The sequence below is a fragment of the Salvia splendens genome, chromosome 20 (genome assembly GCF_004379255.2).
Source record: "Salvia splendens isolate huo1 chromosome 20, SspV2, whole genome shotgun sequence".
Lineage (NCBI taxonomy): Eukaryota > Viridiplantae > Streptophyta > Magnoliopsida > Lamiales > Lamiaceae > Salvia > Salvia splendens.
The window spans coordinates 1106432-1131210 of record NC_056051.1 but is presented as its reverse complement, the minus strand read 5'-3'; the positions used below and the strand labels follow the sequence as shown (position 1 = coordinate 1131210).

The 24779-nt window shown below is 35.7% G+C and overlaps 2 protein-coding genes, 1 long non-coding RNA gene and 1 pseudogene across 4 annotated transcripts; 1 reads left to right on the top strand and 3 right to left on the bottom strand.

Annotated features, from left to right (window-relative positions):
* Positions 1–4441: 4441 nt before the first annotated feature.
* LOC121782156 lies at positions 4442–5471 on the bottom strand. Its single transcript, XR_006046257.1, has 3 exons — positions 5371–5471; positions 5111–5173; positions 4442–4696 (listed from the first exon to the last, which is right to left on the bottom strand). It is a non-coding gene; the product is annotated as an uncharacterized LOC121782156 (long non-coding RNA).
* Positions 5472–5997: 526 nt separating this feature from the next.
* Positions 5998–7707, top strand: LOC121781860 (peptidyl-prolyl cis-trans isomerase FKBP17-2, chloroplastic-like). Its single transcript, XM_042179562.1, has 3 exons — positions 5998–6332; positions 6819–6863; positions 7284–7707. Exons 1-3 carry the CDS (start codon positions 6022–6024, stop codon positions 7630–7632), a joined length of 705 nt encoding a protein of 234 aa, XP_042035496.1. The 5' UTR covers positions 5998–6021; the 3' UTR covers positions 7633–7707.
* A 3194-nt stretch (positions 7708–10901) lies between these two features.
* On the bottom strand, positions 10902–14508 carry LOC121780585. 2 transcript variants are annotated; one of them, XM_042178189.1, is made up of 4 exons: positions 14379–14508; positions 12869–13239; positions 12332–12445; positions 10902–12230 (listed from the first exon to the last, which is right to left on the bottom strand). In XM_042178189.1, exons 2-4 carry the CDS (start codon positions 13211–13213, stop codon positions 11139–11141), a joined length of 1551 nt encoding a protein of 516 aa, XP_042034123.1. In that variant the 5' UTR covers positions 13214–13239; positions 14379–14508; the 3' UTR covers positions 10902–11138. The 2 variants fall into 2 exon arrangements, with proteins under 2 accessions (XP_042034123.1, XP_042034122.1); XM_042178188.1 differs by having other exon boundaries at positions 14334–14478.
* A 4174-nt stretch (positions 14509–18682) lies between these two features.
* LOC121780556 lies at positions 18683–23541 on the bottom strand (annotated as a pseudogene).
* Positions 23542–24779: the final 1238 nt, after the last annotated feature.

The window sequence follows — 24779 nt, the reverse complement described above, 5'->3', positions numbered from 1 at the left end:
TAAATTTGATATATGGTGTAGTAAAAATTAGTATTGATTGAGTTAACGGTTTTTATTTTAATTATTTCATAATTTCAATTTTGATTCTTTACTTTTCAAATTATAATTTCTTTAATAAAATTTTGAAACATTATGTTGAACCTTGATAAAAAAATAATTTCATTATCTTAATTCATCTATCTAATATTTGATAGATATACAATAAATATTTTATATTTTTCTTTATAGAATATTAGAGTTTTTAGCTCAAAAAAATGTTAATATGCAATAAAGTATAATTTGATATAATATATTATATGAAGTACTAATTAAGTTTAAGGTTTTGATTTTAAGAGTTCCATAATTTCAATTTTAACTCTTTAGTTTCTATAATGTTTATTTCTTTTACCCCCTCCGTCCGCCATTAGAAGTCTCATTTCTTGTCGACACGGGTTTTAAGAAATGTTAAGAAATAGAAAAAGTTAGTGGAATAGGGGTCCCACTTGTGTATATTAGTTTTAAATGAAATGTGAGTGGAATGAGTTAGTGGAAGGTGAGACCCTATTACCATTTATGGTAAAAGTGAACCAGGACTCCTATTCGCGGACGGACTAAAATGGAAAAATGGGACTCCTATTCGCGGGCGGAGGGAGTAATTCCTAACTTTTGGAACATTACGTTGAAGCTCGATAAAAAATCACATGTCACTTTTTATTAGCACTATAAATACCTACAAGTATACAAAGTAGGAATAGTATAGCTAAAGGTCAGTACTTAATATCGATCACGGGGAAAACAATCACAGACTGTCTACCTTCTACTAAAACTCAATTACTATTAGGAAAACCGAAAGTTTTGGAGAATTTTTGAAAACAAAACAATTTTAAAGCAAGTAAACAACTAATTGCAAGTAAATTACGGAGATAAAAGTATATATATAAAGATAAGGGAATTCCAGGGATGCGCGTTCACAGTTATGGTTATATAAATTCCAACTACAACACGCTAGCACAGTTTTTACTTTGATAGAACGATTCACCCAGCTTATGCTCATGCGATGCAAACGTTGATTACAAACATTAGGATTGTGAGTTTTGTTTTTTTGTTAAAAAAAGAAATGATTCAACTTAGTTGGGACATCCCAAAAATGTATGCGACTCAACTTAATTGAGATGGAAGGAGTAATATATATTTGGAGGAACGGTTGTACCCATGTTCGACACTGAATTCTCCGATGTATCTCAGAACGTGGAAAAATAAAAATGAAATTGTTTTAATTAACATGAAAAATACGAAGAAGAAAGAACAAGCTTATATTATACTGCTTTCGTTCATGAACATGAGTCCTGTTTTTCCATTTTAGTCCGCCCACGAATAGATTAATTTTTGCATCTGAAAATTAAGTGTTGTTGGAACTATAAACTCTTAAACGGACGAAGGAAGTGTTTCATGAACTAACTTTTGCATCTGAAAATTAAGTGTTGTTGGAAAATCTTGCTGATGAACTAACTCTGGTGCGCTATAGTTCATACATCTATTAATCAAAGCAAGGCTAACAAAGTCACGTATTTACTCCCCCCGTCTTTGCTAGGAAGTTCTAATTTTCTATTTTTGATTGATCTTCATTATAAATATCATTTCATTTTTACTATTTCTTAAAAAGCGAACCCCACATTTTCTAAATCATTTCATTGAAATTTTATGCTCCACTAATCATTTCTAAATATAAAATTTACATTCCACTAATTTATTCTATCAATTTTATTTACAAAGAAATAGTAATTATTCCATCCGTCTCAACTAAGTTGAGTCATATTTCTTTAAGGATGATCCAACTAAGTAGAGTCATTTTCTTTTTTTAACAAAATACAAAACATCACATCACTCTTACTTTATTCCATCATCTTCTTTACTCTCTCTTCATCTTTCCTACTTTATTCATATCTTTTACTCCATCCGTCCCACAATAATTGTCATTCTTTTCCATTTCGGTCCGTCCAACAATAATTGTCATACTTCATTGTTACCATAAATAATAAGTAGGTTCTACATTCCACTAACTCATTTCACTCATATTTTATTATAAAACCAATATAAAAAAGTGGTCCCACATTCCACTAACTTTCCCAACCAACTTCCTTAAAACTCGTGCCCATAATAAAAGTGACAATTATTGATGGGACCGAAGTAGTACTTTTCAACTCAATTTCTTAATTTACATAACTAAAAGTTTTGACTCAAATTAATTGACACAGAGAGACGGAGTAAGTAAATTTTTAGAAGTGACACCGATAAAAAAATGAGTAAATAAGGTCCCAAGGACGCACATACTTTTAAAATATAGTACACCAATCAATCAATATCAATTACAAGGGGTACAATGGCTCATCCGTGATGAAAAATTTATTTGTGCATAATAAAAGTGTTTCACACTGTACATTTAGTAATTAGAGTAAATGTCAATTTTGGTCCTAAACATATGATCAATATATGAATTTAACTAGAACATTTACTTTTTGAAAAACGGGTCCATAACAAATGAAATTCGTATCGATCCGGTCCTTTTTTTATGGTTCCATCAATTTCCGACGGTCGACCGTTAATTAGTGTTTTGTTAACCGGATTAGCCATTTTTTTTTATCACTGTAGCTAATTTTTTTTTATTATTTTTAAAAAATTTCTAAAATATTTATACAATAAAAACCTTTAGATAAAAACATGAAAAATATGAATTAAAATCATTTTTTTTATTCTCCCTTTCTTTCATTTCTTCTTCCCGTCGGACTTGTCGGAAACCCGTCAGACTTGTCGGATATAGAGGGGTCGTACTGTTGCAGGAGTTCCGGCCACAGCGGCGGCCCATCGATGAGACGAAGTCGTCACTGTCAACCTCAGTTGCCGTTTTCGACAAAGTAATTGAATTTCGATTTTGAATTTAGACTTTTGAATTTCGAATTTTGAATTTTGAATTTTGAATTTTGAATGTAAGCCCCTGAATCTATGTTCCTGAATTCCGACAATGTTGAAATGCATATTAAGGTTTTGAAACTGGATTTGAAACATCCACCTAACATTATGGACTACAATGTCGTCGAAGATGAAACAAAAAAATAGAACAAAATACCGTCAAACTAGTCCAACATATTCATTATCAATATCAAATACGTCATGTTTTTCAAAAAGTGAATGTTTTAGACCAAATTCGTATATCGATCATATTATGACACATTTTAGTTTAAGATAGTTGATGAGTTGTATGCCGCGATTTCATCCTATTATGACATATTATCATTCTACATCCAGTAGATGGAAGCTTGTCTTTAATTATCAACTTTTTTTGGTGTTTTCTGATTATGATTTATTACAGATGTAAATACACCAGAATGCCCTATAGAACTTAAAACCATTTGTTGGTCGTATCTATGTGGTTAGTTCGTGAAGCAAACAACAGATTTTTGCCGATGGCGTAGTAATGTCTACAGCACAAAAGAAGAAACTAATAGAGAACTTTTATTGGGTAGAGGCACCCCAAGAAGTAGATGTTCACCCACCAGAAGTCGTCATCACGAAGGGATAGGGTAGTAGAGTTCCCACAAGAATGGAGAAGGCTTTGAAGCTTAAGAGCAAGCCTTTGCGTCAATGCAAGAAATGTCTGGAGTGGGGTCACTGCGATTCAAGGAATTGCGACAAATTCAAAGAGAAAGAAAAGTGACGGTCTAGAATAAATACTGAAGTTTGATACTATGTATTCTCTTTTTTAAAGTAACGTCAGTTTAAGTTTTTTATTGGACTCCATTTTATTTGCATTGTCAGGTTGTTTGAAATTACTCAGTTCGTTCAGATTTGTATGAGTCATCTTAGTACTCGGTAGTTTTATGTAATGACTCAAATATTGGATTATTATGACCCAATTTACTCATAAGTTGACATGACCAAAATATTCATTTAGTATGACCCAAATAATGGTTGATGCTTGAGTTATTGTTTGTGTATTCTTCGCCCGTATTAATATTGAGTTTTTTTAATATGTCAAAAACATGAGAATAATCGTGTATTTTACTTCAGTTTGTTTGATATGAACATTTCGATCAGATTTGTATGACGCATTCTGGTACTCCTTAGTGTTATATAATGACCCAAATGTTGTTTTATTATGACACAAATTAACCATACGATGCTATGACCCAAATATTCATTTACTATGACCCAATGTATGAATTCTCAGATACTATTATTTTTTTGCCTAATTATGCTCATAACGACTCTTACATGCATATATTATGAGATTATGGAGTAATTCACACAAAAATGGCATGTTTGACTATTTTTACGGTTCTCTCTTTTTTTGCTAACATGACCATAACACGCATAGAGTATGACATAAAAAAGGAGCTTGTTTGACACTAAAAAAAATGACCCGTATTCATATATAAATTGAAGAAACAATAACATTAAATGCCATTTCTAAAACACCATCCAAATATGTAAAGCTGAACTGTTCAAACATCCTTAATTTAAAACAGTGGTAAACTATAAAAAATGAAACAAAGTTTCAGTCTTTTGATTTATGACATAACAATTGCTTAAGATATGTAGTTTGCTATCATTTTTTCAATGTCGACCTTCACGTTCTTGTAATTTAGCTGCATCAACATTCACTACCACAGTACCTGTACATCCGTAATTTTCAAATCTAGACTTTTAAATTACATACGGCCTGTTTAGACAACACAAAGGTCATTCTTAATATGTTTTTTAATGTTATGATATTAAGCATGCCCTAAAATTATGTAAACAGAAACTAACAATGACTTAAAAAAAGTAAAAATGTTGTGGAATAACCTGAAACAATCCATAACACTAAGCTCTGTTCATTCCAATTTTTAAAAAATAAAATTGCAACAATCAATGTTTCTGAACTATGACACAAAACAGTCAAAGCCATGACCTCATTCATTATTTGTGTAGCTTAGCACATTAACTTTTAACAACCTATGAAACATCCACTACGACAGTCCGAGTATGTGATCCTAAGTTGAACTCATTTTGTAGACAAAATTCATTGTTTCAGTGTAGAAAACCATAATAACCTAGTACTACATAATAATAACCTAAAAAATAACACATTAACCTTGTTTTGGCTCATCGTTTCCAGTCGCCTTTTCATCTGACGCGTGTGGAATAGTTGCATTCGCTGTTTAGGAAGACAAACACCAACATGAAAGATTTGTCAAATGAAAATTCAAATATGATCCGAACAGAAATGACCCAAATATTTTAGACAACATACAATTTTTCGTTGTTAATTTTGGCGGTACCAACACAAAAGAACACTGCGTCAGTTCAGATTGCACATTCTCGAAAACTAGGGATTTAGAAACCATTGCTAACCTTTTCCGTCATCCTTCGCTGCTCCGGCCGAGCGTGTATCCACCATTGCTGAAGAATCGTCGACGAGGAGAGTTTTGGTTGATTGGAGAAGCGAGAGATAGAGTTGATTAGGTTTTGGGTTTCTGATTTTGGATTTAAGCCATTTGATTTGGGTGATTTCAATAAATGAGTGATTTTAGCATGTGCAATAAACACTACCATTAAATCCGCCAACTAAAAACGGTAATGACGGTTCCTAATTCTTTTATTCCTAATTTACCCTCACATGACATAAATCGGTCTTATTATGACCCAACAAAAACGAGGAGTCATTCCAAATCGTGGTCATTCATCTCCAGATCTTACTGTCCATTTTTTGTCTGTATTTCTATACTTAGGGGATTCTTTTGGAATATTAAAACCCGTAGTACTATTTCGTAAAAATTGTACATTAATAGTAGTATATGAAATTACGTATATAAAATCCTAGAATCACTTTATTCAAAGATAAAAAAGCAACACTAATAAAATTTCTAAAATTATATAATTAAAAAGAAAACATATATATACAACAAATTACTATCATATTAAAGATAAGGTAGGGCCATATACTAAAGTCACATAAATACTCATCATTCATCTGATATCCAAAATCTTAAGAGTGCTACAAAAATGGCGTCTCTGTTTTCGCATCCTCCATTTGTATCACTCCCAAAAAGAAGAGGCAATTACTATACAACTAATTGTGTGTCACCGCAATCTGAGCCACCTCCTCCATCTGATCAAAATCTAAGTTCAAACTCTGTCGAAAAGCAAATCAAGCCGAGAACTGCTGCAGAATCAACTGATTGGATTGCTTCCACCTTGACGAGGCGGTTCGGCATCGGCGCCGGCCTAGCGTGGGTTGGCTTTCTCGCCGTTGGAGTCGTTTCGGAACAAATCAAGACGCGCTTGGAAGTTTCTAGAGAAGAAGCAACCACAAGGTATATTGTAGTGTATGTTTGTGTTGATTTTCGCTTACAAATGAGATGGAAACTAATTAATAACATTTGCTGATTAATAGTTCCAAACCGATATGCTAAATAAATAAAATCAAGAAGATATGTTGAGATCTTGCGCGAGATATGATTGACGAGATTCACAAGATCGAGGACCCTATCAGTAACTCTTCTATGACTAAGTAGATAACTCTCCCCTTTATAGCTCTTTTTAAGAGGTGAGTGACTCATTTATAACATGTAATTAAAGTCGATAATTAGTGTCTTTGTTACAAGTGTTGTTAAATTTGTAAATGTTGTCCCACGCTGACTTGGTGAAGACCGCATATAATCTATATAAGTGTGGATGACTCTCCTTATGAGGCCTTTTTAGAGGGCGAGGGACCCATTTCTAAATAAGTGTGAAAGTTTGCATTTCAAAAGGATGAATGACCCATTCCTAACACATGTTTTGCATGGATTATTATGCAGAGATGTCGACAAGGAAGTAGAGGTCGTATTGCCAAACGGCATAAGGTACACAAACTTGTCTTGATCAATCACTCTAGGTAGGATTAGTGATGCCCAACAGTAGACACCGACAACGTTGAATATGTTTTCTAAGTCAAAATGACATGAAATTTGCATGGTGCTTGCAAATCAAGTTGATGGGATGAAAACACAATTTACTGTTTTTCCAAGTTTATATTTTATTTACTTAGTTTTATTTCATTTTAGGTCCCTAGTGTTCCCAATGTACTTATAAATAATGAATGTCTTTATATTTTCAAAAAAGCTAATATTTCTCTGATTACTCACTCGCTCAGTCATTCTTTACACGTTTTGCATTAGTTAATTCCCAAAATTGAAAATTTTTAAAAAATTCATATTTCTCCCTATCTATCAATGTATCTCCCCTCTTTGAACTATTTTACATCTACTTGTTCCTTGTTTTAGGTACTATGAATTGAGAGTTGGAGGCGGGTCATCGCCGCAAACGGGCGACTTGGTAGTGATGAATGTAAAGGGAAGGGTGCAAGGAAGCGGAGAGGTGTTTGTGGACACATTTGAGAATAGGGCTATAGCCCTTGTGTTGGGTTCAAAGCCATATGGTAGAGGAATATGTCAAGGTTTGGAATATGCATTGAGAGACATGAAAGGTGGAGGGAAAAGAAGAGTGATTGTTCCACCAAATCTGGGATTTGGAGAAGAAGGTGCTGATTTGGGGGGAGGTGTTCAAATTCCGCCATCAGCCACCCTTGAATATGTTGTAGAGCTTCAGAAAGTTTCAATTGCACCTGCCTGATAGTTTCAATTGCACCACTCTGATGCATATTTTATCATTTACAACTCATAAATGTACATTTTGTTTGCATTATTATCTTAGCGGCTAATATCAAACATACAATGAACCAAGACGAAGATGACTCTTTAGAAGAGTATCTTGTGAGTAAATCTTGGAAGCATATAAAGAGCAATCAGAGAGTGAGGAAAAGGGATAAGGAAATTCTTGTGGGACGGATTAAAAAGGATGGGGTGGAGGGAGTAACTTTTAACATGCCCATAACTCTTTTTTACTTGCTTGTCTGCTGAATGATTGAATCTGCTCATAATTTAGTAACGAGTAGTAGTACTATATGACTTGCATAATAGATCACCCGAAATATCTTATCTCTCTTCTGTCCCAAAGTCGAGCCCACTGCCACATCACTCGCATCACACATAATCTCGAATGGTTAAGACCAATCTGAGGAGATGAGGATGGGTGCTCCCTTTAGCTTCTCAAATGCCTGCACACAATTAGGGAAAAAAAATTAAATTTCACATATTTGGCCAATAAATTACAAAGAGACTTAGCAATTAAAAATCTCTAATACATGCCCCAAGAAGCTCCTCGCTGCCCTCTCATTGGATGGTGGAGGCAGTTGCTCAATAGCAATGTTCTTCGACCTATCGACCCTGCCTTGTTGGCCGACGGAGCAGCTCCAGAGCCGGTATCATTGTTGCTGCCCCGAGCTGGACCAGCTTCTTGGCTGTCTTCGGAGGTAGCGTCTCCGGCAGCCGCGGAAGCATGTCCTCCACGGTTCCAGGAAGTCCGAGGTGGTGGTGGCTTCCCATGTTTCTCTTCCCACCAATCAGGGTAACCTATTTGCTCGAAGCATGATTCCTTTGTAGCATGATTCCTTTGTATGTTTCTTGCGCTTGCAATAGGAGCACACAAGCTTTAATTTGTCCTCGTCGTCCCCTTGGCTCTTATTTCGCCGATTTCAGTTCCCGCCGCCACGGTTGCTGCTCCGAGAGCCGCTGGAGTTGCACTGCTACCCGCGGACTACGAGCCCTGCCCCGATTCCCTCCGAGGACGGCCCGCTGGTGTTGTTTCCAGGTTGCAGTACTTGGCTCCTCGTCTCTTCTCGCATGACCATGTTGTAAGCATAGTCTATAAAGGGAGGTGGTTCCATCTACAGAATCTCTTTCTTGATTGATTCGTACTTATTATCAATTGCATATAGGAATTGACATACTCTGTGGTCTTATATGAACTTTTCATGGATTTCCACATCTTCAGGATATATCATTTTTTCTGATCAATTGAGATTCATATTTCCTGTAGCATGCTCCAAGTTTCTTCTAATGAACTGCTCCCCTGTCTTGCATTGCTTGCTTTGAAGTTAAGGTCATAGACCTGGATCTTATCTCCTCCACTCCCGTACGTGACAACCAACGCATCCCAAATGTGCTTGGCTGTCTTATGCTGTGAAACTCGGCTGACTAGTCGAGATTCGATGTTCTGAGTCTAACATGTAAACACGCAGTGATCGGCCTGTTGTCACTGCGTGAAGGCTGGATCGGTTCGCGGTGGGGGAGGAGGCACTTCGGTCACGTGAGAGACCATTCCCAGACCGCTTATCGTCGTCCTCATAAGCACGGACAGATAGAGTAATTCTCACCGTTTAATTTGCTCTTGGTGATGTGGAGGGGTCGTGTGTCAATTTTTTATGACACGGTAGTGGTTTCTAGTGATTAGTTTGTGGTTGGTTTATCGCAAAACTATTGCGCATGAAATTGGCAAATTGGCAGGCAAACTCGCCCGCCATGGACTGATTTGAGTTTCTGGTTAATTGGTGGTCGTCTGACATTCTTGCTTATTGATACAAGTACAAGAACCGAAGAACAGAAAGACAAAAAATGGGAAAGGGCCGAGAAAGGTATCAAGGACGATGATGGTACATGCGATGCAACATATTTAGGAGAGAAAGTACTTTTTGTACATGCGACAAAACACTACATAAAATCTCGTGTCAGAAATTTAATGTTTCATATTTATTGGGACGAGGGAGTACTTTTCGTTCCACATTGATTTACCTATAGATGTGAAGATTTTGGGATGTGTACCGTTGCTTGATCTCTTCCAACGTTCCTGCCAAGCCGATATAAATTATAAGTTGAAAGGCTTGATTTCCGAGATCCTCTTGTTCCTCTAATATCTTTATCGCTGACATGTAGCCGGAAAAAACTCTTGCGATCTAAAATCCAAATAATATTGCTGATGAAAGCAATGGTCCAAGAAAATGTACTCAATAATGGACCACAAGTAAGTTGAACAATCACATTATCTGCATGACTGCACTCATCATGAAACAGACATAACATCGGACCAAATCAATATATACTTGCTACTGCTTTTTGGAATTTTCGATAACGTGCTAGTTAATAAAAGTAAGCACTTTGTCTCATTAAATTTGAATATATCAAAATATTTAAAAATATGCACATAAATTTTATCATGCGAAACTTCAAAACATAAATATATCAAAGTAAATATTGTGGCATTCAATCTGATTTCTCAATTCGCGCCACTTCACACGCTCAAAATGTTTGCTTACAATACATGGGTATAAGGAAAAGTTTACAGAAAATACCAATATTGCCTAAAGTTAGATCGATTTTGTGAGCTTCATTTCTCGATTGCCAGAAATTTGTCACAACTTTCCCGTGCATGCTTTTCCAAGAATTCCCTACTAATGTTCTTCTTGTCACTATTTTATACTTTTATGTAGTAGTAAATGCTTAATATTGCTTGATTACTATAAAAATAAGATACTTTTTCTGTTTTATAAATATAAAAACTTGGGAAACAACATGTGTTTTAATGCAAAAATTGATAAAATAAGAGCGAGGAAGAGAAAAAATGGGTAAAATAGGATAAATGAAGAGAAAAATAATGAAATTAGTGTTAGTTGATTGTGTGATTCATTTCCTAATATGGAGAGTTTTCATTTTTAAGAAACAGACTAAAAAGAAAAGAATTTTTATTTTTAGGAAACAAAGAGTAAATTTTTAAAGTCACAATAATGCCATTCTATAACATAATTTCGAGTACCAAACATCTCACTTTCTTTAATCTTGAAGATGAAGTTAATTTGATCCTTCCTGTGACGGTTTTTTAATCTCGTCTTGGATACGGATATGAAAAGTTGTGATGTTCTACATTTTATCATAATATCTACTTAAGTAAATCTAGATACTCGTTCAGGAGTTTAAAAGTTTGAAATAAGACACTGGTGTTCGGTTTCATAGATTAAATATTAGTAAGATATAATTTGTGAGATTATTTAATAAAAAGAGGTTAGTTATGACTAATCATCATAATACTATCCATCTGAACCAAACATAACACTAATTTAATCATGGAATATAATCTTGCAAACTGAACACCTCTGACGGTATCATATCATAGACTAAATTTATAATAGAAAAACTGGGGTGGTGGCTTGCTGCAGCGGAAGGGATAAACCTGGTTTAATCAGTTTCTTATGATGATGCATAATTACTGAAATAAAATCGGCTTAATGGCTGCTGCTCTTGATGGGCAACATTTTCAGCAAACGGTGGTTGTTGTGGTTGAGGATGGGCAGCATAATGGCCAACATTTTCGGCATACAACGGTTGTTGAGATTGAGGATAGGCAGCATAACTACCGGCTGCCAGAAAACTCTGATGGTCCAAAGTTGGCTGTACAGTTTCCACATAAGCTGCTTGGGCATACAATGATTGTTGAGGTTGAGGATACGCAGCATAACTACTGGCAGCCGGAAAATTTTGATGCTCCAAAGTTGGCTGTACTGTTTCCACATAAGCTGATGGTTGTTGAGGTTGAGGATGGGCAGCATAACTACTGGCTGCCAGAAAATTTTGATGCTCCAAAGTTGGCTGTACTGTTTCCACATAAGCTGATGGTTGTTGAGGTTGAGGATACGCAGCATAACTACTGGCTGCCGGAAAACTTTGATGGTCCATAGTTGGCTGTACAGTTTCCGCATAAGCTGCTTCAGCATACAATGGTCGTTGAGGTTGAGGATACGCAGCATAACTACTGGCTGCCGGAAAACTTTGATGGTCCAAAGTTGGCTGTACAGTCTCCACATAAGCTGCTTCGGAAAACAATGGTTGTTGAGGTTGAGGATACGCAGCATAACTACTGGCTGCCGGAAAATTTTGACGGTCCAAAGTTGGCTGTACAGTTTCCACATAAGCTGTTTCGGCAAACAATGGTCGTTTTGGTTGAAGTTGAGGTTGGGAGGCATAACTACTGGCTGCCGGAAAACTTTGATGCTCCAAAGTTGGCTGTACGGTTGCCCCATAAGCTGCTCTTCTATGAAACCCGTACTCTGGATAAGTGACGTTAAGAGCAGGTTGAGCCTCCACTGGCGTGCGGATATTGTTATACTGCACCACAGGTGTGTAAGGAACTTCCATGTTAGGCATTCTCCCAGTAAGGTTATGCTGATATTCTAATCGAGAAGGAGGATCGGCCCCTGGTTGGGGTACATGGGCCAGAGCTTGTGGTGCAGGCTGGCATACCGATGAAGCCAAAGGACGAAAATTTGATATCAATTTCGCCACCTGATCCCAATGATAAGTTCTTCTTTAGATAGAGTACACAATACAAAATTAGAGGATAATGAGATACACTGAACTCTGCGGATATGGACACGATAACTTACTTGCTCTCCATCGAGTTCTTGCTTAAATTTTGCGCCTGTATAGTTCTCCTTTATAATATACCTGAGGGAACTCTCAGGAATTGGAAGACATTCCTTGAAGATTTTGAATTTCACCTGAAAAGCGGAGATAATAGCAGCTCATCATAAAAAAGTTTCTGAACAGGTCGCGTTACCTTCCCGGTTTCACCAAATCAGAAACATGGTTTAAGAGTCTAGCCATGCCAAGATTTGCAGTAATACTAACTAAAGAAAATCAATAATTTAGGTTTACATTTTCAACCCAAAAGCTGTTTCTAGCATGATAAAGCTAAATGGAAAGATATAGAAAATGATAGATATATAATATCTCAAATCTTAGAACAACAGACAAAACATAATGTCATAAATCATTACATAATATGTCTAATACTATTTGAAGTTTTAGCATGATAATAAAAATGTAAAGTCATGAAAAACGCAGCAAGACATCAGAAAATTGAGGGGATAATAACTTATTCTACTCTCGTTTTTGGTGAGTATCAATTATTGAAGCTATACCTGAGCAGGGAATTGCCCTCCAAAAGCTGCAGGTTCCAAGTTAAGGTTTCCATCGCAAGTTGCTTCATATACACCATACAGAAGCTTTGACTTGAAATCAAACAAAAATAGCTTTGAGCCGATCTTTATCTTCTCCACCACTTTCATTCTGCTAAAGGGAAGTCCAAACACACGGTATTGGTAACATTGCAGCTTTGTGCTCATATTACATAGGAATATAAAACCAGGAAGACATTTCGTTTTTTCCCATCCATTGTCCTCAGCTGAACTTCCATCTAAGTGGCTTCCAGGGCCAGAAACATTAGCCTCAGTTGAGTAAGAACGAGTAGCAGGATTAAGAATCATAGCTTTTGCCGGACTGAGCACAAGAACTGCAAAGTGAAGAGGAACACATAGTAAGTACTAGCAGATAGGAATGATTGCGTGAACCACCAAAATACCAAAACAAGGCCAACAAAGTTCGAATATGCTGTTTCCGGAAAATAAGTCCATATAATGAATTCTGACATATTCTGCAAGAGGGTTATAAATTGAGTGATTGTGGAGCTTGAACTTAAATACGTGAATCAAGAATAATTCATGTTCGTTCGTTATAAGATTGCACAGCAAGGAAAACAAAGTTATTTTGTTTCTAATGCAACAGTGGATAAAAAACAAATGAAGGAAGATGTGGATTAACATAGTCTCAAAAGAACATTAAGGACCTGGCCTAAATGAACATTTTTGCAGTAAAATCTTGATGTTACTTCGATGTTTTAAATAAAGTAGAAGAACCATCCTACTCTCTCTGTCTCGCAAAATTTGTCTCATTTTACCATTTTCGTCCTTCCCACAGAGTTTATCCCACTCAGAATCTACCCAAAAATAGACATTAAATACACCCATTAATCTCGTCAACGTGGGACACTTATTCCACTACACATTCCATTTAATACAAAGTCAAACAATTTATTAAAACCCGCGAGGGTCAAACTGGGACAAACTTTGTGGGACGAAGGGAGTATCACACTTCCTATTCCCAAATATTCCCAAAGGTCTCATGATTTCAAATTTGTGCCACAAACATCATAAACAACTAATCAATCCATGAACTAGGTTGATTACAAGATTACTTCATCAACTCTTTATAAACAACAAACAAGAGTGAAAATTTAACCCATTAATTGATTAATCCACCCACCGCAGTCAACATTGATCGAAATCCAACGGCATTGATCGAAAGTGGAGCCAACATTGAAATGTTGAAAAAAAAAATTGTTCAAACCCTTCTCAATTAACCAAATTTACTAAGTTCCATTTTACAAAAAGAGAATTTCACGTAAGAGAAAAGCCCAAGCATCAACACGAAGTACAATCAGAGAACTTTACGCACAGGATTGAGAAATTATAATTCTGGAAAGCGAAACAGTAAAGAAAATAAAATATGTGCGAAGAAATTTAGACACACACATTCACAACTACTTACATACACCAAATGGCGGATTACTGAGAAACGTGATGGAGTTCAAACCTTGTAGTGAGAAGATTTGTTTCTGCTGCGGATTTCTCTCTGTTTGCTGCGTGTATTTACCCTCAGTCGACACAAGTACTCAACAAGCATTTACCCTTTTGTGGTCATATATTCTATTTTTGATATTTTTTTCATTTTCTACTGATAATAGTTTAATGGAACTTTTGTGGTCATATATTTGAATATAATGAAGGCTCGTAATTAAGTTGTCATAATAAGATGCTTGGAAGATATATTGACATAGTAAGAATATTAATGTATGAATTTTATTATGAATGAATCAACTCGTTAGAACTCGACTTACAACAGGTTAGACTCTACTCTAGATTATAAAGAATACTTATGTGATTTTTTAGAAGTTGGCACCATGCTCTTGCGGATTAGCTTTTCATACTTTTGTCGGATCCAAAGCACGAATCTATTTAGACTATTATTAATAATCTGAGAAATTACCTCTAATTAAGAATCAAGAATCAAGAATCAAGAATAAAATAGTAATAATATTTAAATATAAAAAATGTTTTCTAGAAATTCATTATAATATATTTAAATTTAAATACATATATAAATGCCTTTATAATATATTTAAATTAAAATTCATATATTACTTTTGGGCACAATTTTACAACTTTAATTTTTATAAGGTAGTTTCATTTCTTCTTCAAATATAACATGGTATGGGCTGCACATAAAAATTTATTGTTCCCGGAAGTTCTCATGACATTTTTTTGTACTATATAAGTTCCACATTAATTTATATGGAATAATAGGCAGATAGAAGAAAGAACTTCCTAGGTATAGCTTTCATGATCTTGATTGAATATGTGAAATGAGAATGTCACAGTGCTAAACTTTAATTACACTTAATTTTTAACCTGCATTATATTTGTCACTTTTCCTTGACTGGGTCTTTTCAATAATTGGGAACATAAACTTCAGTCATGTTGAAAATACTCCCATATTTTACTTTAAAATTATGTTATCATGAAGACGTTTATTAAGAAAAAGCAGAGGTAACTGTCAGAGGTTATCAGAAGCATGTGAAGGATTACTTTGTAATTTGTTATCCTATTATTGCCTTAATTTAATTTTTTTTCATTGTCGAAGAAGAAGAAGCATTCACTTGGTAACTTGTCGTAATAATGCCCAATGTATCAAACCAACGTACATTTTTTCAGATTCAAAATTCAAATTGGAACAAAAAATTAGAGTTTTTGAACGCTCCATCAAATTAGTTGAACATAAAAAAAGTGTTACAACAATAACAAAACAAAGACTAAACCTCATAACATTCACTAATTTCTAAATTTTGTCCTTAATTTATGATAAATTCAATGCTAAACCCTCAAAATCGGAACCACCCATGGAGGTTGACGAAGAACATGCACGTGCTTTGACTTCATGAATTGCTCGCACCACTTGAAGAAACTGCATTCCCTCCTCTCACATACAAAGTAAAGCTTCCCCCTTGACGGTTTTATATTACTCATTTTCAGTATTTTATTTAACATTTACATGTAATATCCAAAAACTAAAAAATAAAAAATCAACTTTAGCTACAGTGATGAAAATCAACTAATCGGGTCAAAATTGGGCTAATTGACAGTTGACCATCAGGAATTGATGGAACTGTAAAAAAGGACGTAAACGACAGCGTTTTCGTATGATTTAGATTTGATTTTTCAAAAAGTGAATGTTCTAGACCAAAATTATAAATCGGCCATATGTTTAGGATCGAATAGTACTCTACTCAATTAAGTAATATCTATATGCCATAAACATAATAGAAATAGATACAACAACAATTTATTTAGCCTTGGCCTTGTACAAATAATGAATAATTAAGTATCACGCCCGCCTTTCTAAGAATTGAAATAACGGTTAATCGCGACTTGAGAAGGATATAAGAAGCGGGGAAGAAAGGGGAATTAAAGCAAAACCATACTTGGACAGAAATAGGCATAATATTAATTTATTTAATCATCAGAAAGATGTATAAGAGTAACTAGTTTAATGTATCTCAGCGTAAAACACATTATTCAAAATAGTAAAATGTCTTAGCGGAAACAGTCAAGAGTAAAAGAATGACATCATGTGTGAAGACACGACTCATTCGGTACTAGATATCGAGCAGACTTTAGAGGCTCCACTTAACACCCACCACGACTCGTCATAGCTCAACCTGCACATAGGGGAAATACATGCAAGGCGGAGTACTCAGTGAACAATTGCCGAAAATAATACTACCTTCGTCCCACATTAAGTGTCAAGTGTGGGCGCGGGTTTTAAAATATGTAAAGAAAAGTGAGTTGAATAAGTTAGTGGACTATAAGTCTCACTTATATATATTAGTTTTATACTCCCTCCGTCCCAAGGTAGTTGAGGCATTTCTTTTGGGCACGAGATTTAAGAAATTGATTTGTTAAAGGTTAAAGTGGAGAGAGGAAAGTAAGAGAAGGAATAAAAATTTTACCAAAAAAGGAAATGACTCAACTACCTTGGGACAAACTAAAAAGGAATACGACTCAATTACCTTGGGACGGAGGGAGTAATAAAATGTAAGTAGAATTGGTTGGTGGAATGTGGGATCTACTTATCATTTATGGTAAAAGTGAAATGTAATACTTATTGTGGGACGAACCGAAATGACAAAATGTGACTCTTATCCCATTTGCTTAAAAACTGCAATTGATTGTTCATGCTACCATGATTGCACAGGTATTTAGGACTACTCAACTCTACAACAATAGGTCAATATAATTCCATGTAATCTATCAATTTCTTATACTGTCATTGTATATTATAATAAAGTTGGGAAAGTAAAAAAAAAATATTTTTCACTTTTCTATTAATGATCATTTATTTTATTGATATACTCACTTTTTATGTTTTAAGTGAATGTTATTTTATCATACTTTATTTATATACTTTAATTTAATTTAAGATTTATTATCACAATTCACAAACAATATTACTAGAGTGTATAAATTACTAGTGAATTTACTAAATTTATAATTATTTTGTACAAAGATAAATTGTTGTTGTGTATATATTTATTTATATTATTTGTATTTCAGGTAGATATTGTTTAATCTTTAAATTTTAAATTAAAATAAAGATAATTAATGGTTTGTGCATCACACAGGTAATATACTAGTATATCATAAATTAACATGTAGTTTGCATTGAGTCCAATGTTGTGGTTTATGTGCTCTTGATGCAAAATCTTTCAGCATTTTATTTTTTAAAAAAATAATTAATAATAATTTCTTAGTATTTTGTAGTCATGATGATTCAAACACTCCATCAATTATTGAGAGGGTCCGTCTTGCAAATTAAATTGTACTTCATCGTTGTTAAGTTAATTGGGAGTGATCACAACGAGAGCAATGAATGAATAAGTCCATGCCATGTTGAAATCGCATTGGAACTAGGGCTGGCACATCATGCGGATTGGGTAGGTATCGGGTCAACCCGATATTGACCCACCCTATAAGGTCAAACTCTAACTCAACACAAAATTATCGGGTTCTTACCCGGCCTCAATCCAATAACTTCGTGCATGTTCGTGCGCATTATCATGTTATGAAAAAAAATTCAGCCCTACCGTTAACAATAGTAAGTTACTATACAATTTAGCTTGACACGGCACGATAACGACCAAAACATGATCTTAACGATTAAAATCTGATATTGCACGATAAATACTTTGGTGTTCATTTTGGATTCATTGTTCTTCTTTCTGATCTTCGATGTAAATTACAGTTTCTGGCCCTTCTTCAAAAAATGGTTGATTTTCCAATGTTAAAGTTTCAAGTGTTATGAAAGAGGGAGATGATCTACTTGTTCAAGTGTGTAATAGAGCTCCATGGGATGAGGGACTATGTAAAGTTTGTGGAAGGGACAAGGATGGTGACAATGTTCTGTTGTGTGATAAATGTGATTCCGAGTATCATAGATATTGCTTCGATCCTCTACTTCTACGAACTCCAGAAGGAAACCGGTATTGCCCCTCCTGCGTTAGTGGCCAGTCTCTTCCTTGCATTAGAACCTACGGGTCAATCTCGAATCAACACGACAGAAAAAGAAATCTTGGAGAATTCTCATGCAAATGTTTGGAAGAACTGTCCAGATTAGCAAAACTGATGGAGATGAAAGAACATTGGGAATTCACAGTTGAGGATGTCTGTTGTCAAGATTTTTCTCAGTTCAAATTCTGTGAAAAACCCTTGCTGTTCATATTTGTTTCTCTACCATTTCCCACTTCTCATATCTTCAAGACTTTACATTGGACACTAAAAAAATTGTGGTTTCTCAAAATATGTGGTGCTCTAAAAAAATGTGGTCCATGTTACAACAATGCAGCTAGAGTATAAACAGATGGAAAGTGAATCTTTCCATATCTCACTTTTCGAATTCTGTATTTTCATGGCTATCACCAGCATCCACTTTGCTTCTCTTGGCTATCTCTGAATTCTCTTCTTCATCTGAGAGGCTAGGCGAACTGCTCTTTCTCTTAAGGGGATTTTCAGGCTGGCTCTCTGCTTCTTCATTTGATCGGTCCACAGTATCGTCCTGCCCCTTCCGAGAACTATTTTCCTCTGAGCCCTTAGCATCACCGTTTGCATACGCATCAATTACAGACTGCAATTTCTCTATAACCTCCATGATTTCCCGGTTTACCTAAAATATGAGGAACGTTGGACATTTTTTAGTTTATAGGACAACATTCAAGCTTCAAGAAATGGTTACAAGGTTTCGTTCGGTATCATAAAATAGGTCCTGCGGAATTGGAATTGAATCCTTCAATTTCAAATCCAATTTTTTGTACCGCAAAATATTTAGAATTCAATTCCAATTCTACAAACTCCACAATTGGGATTCCAAATAGTTATTAAATTGAGCAATGCACACACTTTGCGCACACTCTGCACACAACTTTGCGCACACTCTGCACACACACTACACATATTGCACACACACTGCACTTCATATCAATTATATTATACGTATTTAGGTATTTACCAAACAAAGGATTTGGAATTGAATTATACAAATTCTAATTTCAATTCCGTGTCCAGAACGGACCCTAATAGTATTGTACAGCACATAGGTAGCATACCTGAGGATTGCGAAGGAACTCAGAAATATCAGTTGGGCATGCAGGGCATGTCAGTACATTTTTCTTCGAGCGAAGCCTTCGTCCATTCTGACAGACCCACTCTTGTGCAAATGATTGGCCTTCAAATGCATTTTCAAGACACGACTTGCATAAGTTATGTGCACAGGGAGTCGTCAAGGGCTGATTCATCACTTTTTTACATGAGGCAGCAAAATCCTGTAACAAACCAAAGAAATATAAAGAAATTGTTGATCTCAACTTCTATATTGATATAGAACTGTTTCCTTGCGGGTTGCAATTAATAACAGATATATGGGAGTAAAAATGTTAACAACGCCATAAGTGAAACAATCACGTCTACAGGAACCATTATGACAATATTAATAAGCAGAAGTTGGTCACATGGTTTGAATTAAGTGCTATAAACTGTGGAATATCATACCTTGTAGAAGCTTTTCGCTCATTGAAATTGTTTGAGCTTTCTTAATCACCAACTTTATCTTCGCCCTGTCATCAGGATTTACATCGACCACTTTTTCTTCACTACGAGGTGGTGGCTTAATCCATTTCCAACAACATTCTACCGCCTAAGATTAAAATCGAAGGGTGGTGGTTGGATAACAATCAGACTCCATTCGGTATCATGGAATTGTGCAAGCAGAATTGTAACTGGAGCCTCAATTCCAAATCCAATGTTTGGTATAGCAAAATATTTGGATTTGTAATTGAATTACAATTACAATTCAAATTCCTCCCAATTCCACAATTTAAATCAAAAGTAGATTATTGGAATTTCAAATAGTTATAAAATTGGGCACTTTTCACACTGCACACACTCTTCATATCAATTATAGTATCATTTTTATTGAACAATGGATTTGGAATTGAATTATAATTCCACTTCAAATTCAATTCTGTAAAATTGTAATCCCAATTCAATTCCAATTCCGTGTACCGACCGGACAATGTAAAATGATTGGAATTCTATTAAATTAAGCGATAAGTTTGAATACTAAAATCAGTAAAAAGTGAAAGTGAACAAAAAGAACGCATAGCGCGATCATAAAAAGGTGTAAGAAGGAGATTATACTTTAACTGGATTTAAAATAACTACTTGACTGCTTTGCAACTTAAATCATTCATTATAAGCTCGATTGCTTTTAATAGTTTATTCTATGTATTCTTCACTTTGTCATATGATCCAAATTCCAAACACTCACAAAGCATAAAATCTGGAAAGATCGATGGCATCAATATAAAATGACAACTACTTACGTCATAATCCCATGAAGGACTATCTTTCCTTTCATAAACATCGAGAACTTCATCAAGCTCGGCAATGACTGGCATATCCCGAGGGCGATCTCCATGCTCATCACTGAATAAGTGACGAAAATAATTGAAACAACAGTATACTCAGATGAAATCATAAATAAAGACCAGGTATTATCAAGAACCTTGTCCATGGAGCAGGCTCATTATCACATCTTACAAATAGATATCTGCAAACAAGGAACTTCTGAGAGAAAAAAAAGTAAACTAATCAGCAAACGCACAGACAGAATGATAACATGGAAAGTCTGGTTTACGACAAAATGCCATACTTGTATTCCTGCTTTTCTCCAACACTTTTCCACTCGATAAACCCCATCATACCGGTAACCTTTCTCTGGGGCATAAGGAGAACGCTTATCTTTCTCTGATCTATTAAATTAAGAAACATGGGGAGAAACTTATTATAGTGAGTTTGAAGGGTTAAGTTATAGCGTTCAAGTGCAACAAAATAATCAACAAATGCACAAACCACAAAATAAGTTATTGGAGAAGTACTATGCTAATACAATGTAAATAAATAAACAAAGACTAAGCATGAAGTATTCTTCACTTTAAATATTTCTAGCTGGTTTTACAAATTTGGACTCATTAGGATATCAATTATAATAACCGAATCATCAGCAAGCCGATCATACAAGATTTGACAAAGCATTCAAAATGGAAGCAAGACCAAGAATGATCAGTAAAACTCCATAAGTACATTTCTCGATGTTTCATCAAGACATCATGGCATACCTTTAATTTTATATTTAACATATGTATCGATTAGTATGGCTTGACATATGTATCGATTAGTATGGCTTAGAATAAATAGATAAAAAGTTGAAAATTGAGCTTTAAAGTCAATATATATACAAATATAAGGTAGGGACTGTATTTGATTTGATATAAAAAAACTACTAAATATATTAGAAACATAATTTGTCCAGGAGGGTGGAATAAAAGTTTGTTTCTTAAAACTTGTCGACTTTGGCATGTTCAATTATTTCCTTATTTGCCAAAACTTAAAGATGTTCTAGCTCTAAATCGTCATAAAATTAATCATGTACTCCCCTTTGGAGTAAATAGTTGTTCTTTCAAGATATAAGCATATAGTAATTTTATAGAGAATTGATTTGGAACTTCACTTTAAAGATAGAAAAAAGAGACGTACACAACTCATATGGTGCTGAGTTGTCTTGTGGATAGGCAATAAATGCACATCTAATAAAGGTGTAAAAAGCATAAAATTATCACCTAATAACTGTTATCCGGTTCGTGTTATCATGCAACTACAATAGAAAGAAAGACAAAAAATAAAGAAGATTAGTAATGAAGATTAGGCAGTTAGTGATGGAAATCAACGTAAACATTAAGGAAAAGATAATAAAATATAGTAACAAGTAACATACATGAAAAACGGTAGATTAGTGAACTTTCTTATCCATAAAATGTTATGGGCGTATAAAGGAAACATGGCATATTTCATCAAATATAAGATGGGAACACGGTCCATTTTCCATATTACACTCTTGACAAACATAAGATATATAGTTGCAAATGTGAATAACTTCCAAATGTGAACATAAACATAAGATAAAAACAGAGAGCACAGCACAAAAACAGAAAACAGTTGAAATATCGAGATAGTTGCAAATGCAAATAACCTTCCAGTGTAGATAAACCATTCACCATGGTCTTCATCGTCCTCATAACCTCCGGAAATGACAACTGATTGTGAGCCATAATGTGCCTTCCCACTAATGCCAGCTATAGGAGGATAGTGCACACCCCACTGCCTGACTTCCATACGCATTTTCCACGTTTCCCCAACTAAAACCCCAAGATTCCTCTCAGGATCATTTTCTGCCGGAATAGGTCCAAAGTGGTCTTTCGGAAGAGTCACAAAAATCCTCCCACTTGCAGCATTGGCCATTCCAGCTCTCTGCGCCCTTTCAGTAGTGAATGCCGCATCAGGACGATCTTGGTCATGTACATAGCAATAAACAGTTTGGGGGGCAACAGAACCAGAGGTGATTGTTCTCATCAGCTTCGCCATTCTCATAGCAGCCACAAGTGCAGAGTTGATGTGCGGCCTGCTGGCCATTTTGTCAGGCAAGTTGCTACGACACTTTACACAGGTACGCTTTCCCTGCTTGATCCACTTCTGAAAGCATTTCAAGCAAAAATTGTGCCCACATGGCGTCTGGTTTTTCAAACAAAACAATTCAATTAAATTTCAATCTTCAACTAACATAAAATGAATGGAACCCTAGCTTTCTAATCTCAATTGAATTCGATCGAAATGCCTAAATAAGTAAAGAGTAAAGCAAAATCAATACCGTAACTTCAAAGTCTCGCCCATCACAGCCAGAATATCACACGATTGTCCTCTTTTTCCTCCGAAATTTCTCCAGCATCGGTTTCGGTGTTCCCGCACGGCAATTGCTGCCTTTTCCTAGCCTTTTCGGCCTCCGACAAGGAATCATCAGCCTCGGTCTTACGGATCTTAGCAAAGAGATCCTTGCTATCCGCATCTGCAGGCGCGGGAGCTCCGGTGAGGGCGTCGCCGGAGCAGTCAGGGCACGCAAACCCAAGGGCGGAATTTTTAATCTGAGAGAGGCAGGACACGTGCCAAGGCGTGGCGCACGTGGCGCAGCAGAGAGTGGACTCCTCGGAAGGCTTCTCGTAAGGCCATCCACAACGCTGTTCCCCGCCGTTCCTAAACCGTTCCTTAAACTACTATTTGCGGGCCTCACTGTACTTTTTTACTACATTCCTTAACTAAGGAACGAAACCTGCAACCCTCCGTTTCTTATCCGTTCCTTAACCGTTCCTTAAATTACTATTAATTCAATTTCATTTTTTATTTTTATTTCCAACCCAATTCAATTGAAACAAACACACTTCATTAAAATTAAAATAACATTACAACTTAAAATTCAAAAAAATAGAAAAAGACATAATTAAAATCCTAAAAAAATAAAAAATGACATAATTTAAAATACAATTTTATAGAGACAACCAAGAATGAGTTTGTCCCACATCGAAAGTGGAACATAAAACATTCAAGGATGTCTCTATAAAATAGAGATAACCAAGAATGAGTTTGTCCCACATCGAAAGTGGAACATAAAACATTCAAGGATGTCTCTATAAAATAGATATAACCAAAAATGAGTTTGTCCCACATCGAAAGTGGAACATAAAACATTCAAGGATGTCTCTATAAAATAGAGATAACCAAGAATGAGTTTGTCACACATCGAAAGTGGAACATAAAACATTCAAGGATGTCTCTATAAAATAGAGACAACCAAGAATGAGTTTGTCCCACTCGCGGGCAGGCGAGCGGGCGTCACGCACGACGCAGGGCAAGCCACGTCGCCGAAGCGCGTGGCGGCACGGACCGTGCCGCGGGTCGTGCTGTCGGCACCCGGCACGGCTTGGGAACGACACGGAGACGGAACGCACCTCCGCAACGCGTCGCGCGCCGATTTCTTTCCGCCGGCACGGAACGCAGAACGCGGGCGGCCCGCGTTGCGGGTGCTCTTACAGAGCATGCATATGCCGTCGCTGTCGAGAGGGAGTTGAGAGCTCGTTTGCGCCTTTTTGCGGCGATACAATTCAATAGTGACGGAGACAACTCGGTTTATATAGGTGTGGCCAACAAGGAATCGGGCGGGATTAAAGGAATATACTTCTATTTGAATTCAGTGTACGTTGAGTTTAAATTCCTACTTGGAACTTCTTTTACTTAACATACGAGGAATACAAATGGAATAAATTTGTGTAGCGTGAGTATTTGTAGAGTGTGTGTAGTGTATGAAGTGTATGTGTGGAGTATCTATAGTGAGTGCCATGTGTGTGTAGTGGATTTTTTTTAATAATTAAATCTTCTAAAATTTTAATTTTATTATAAAATTTAGAAATTATTAAATTGAGTGATATTGAATTTAAATATA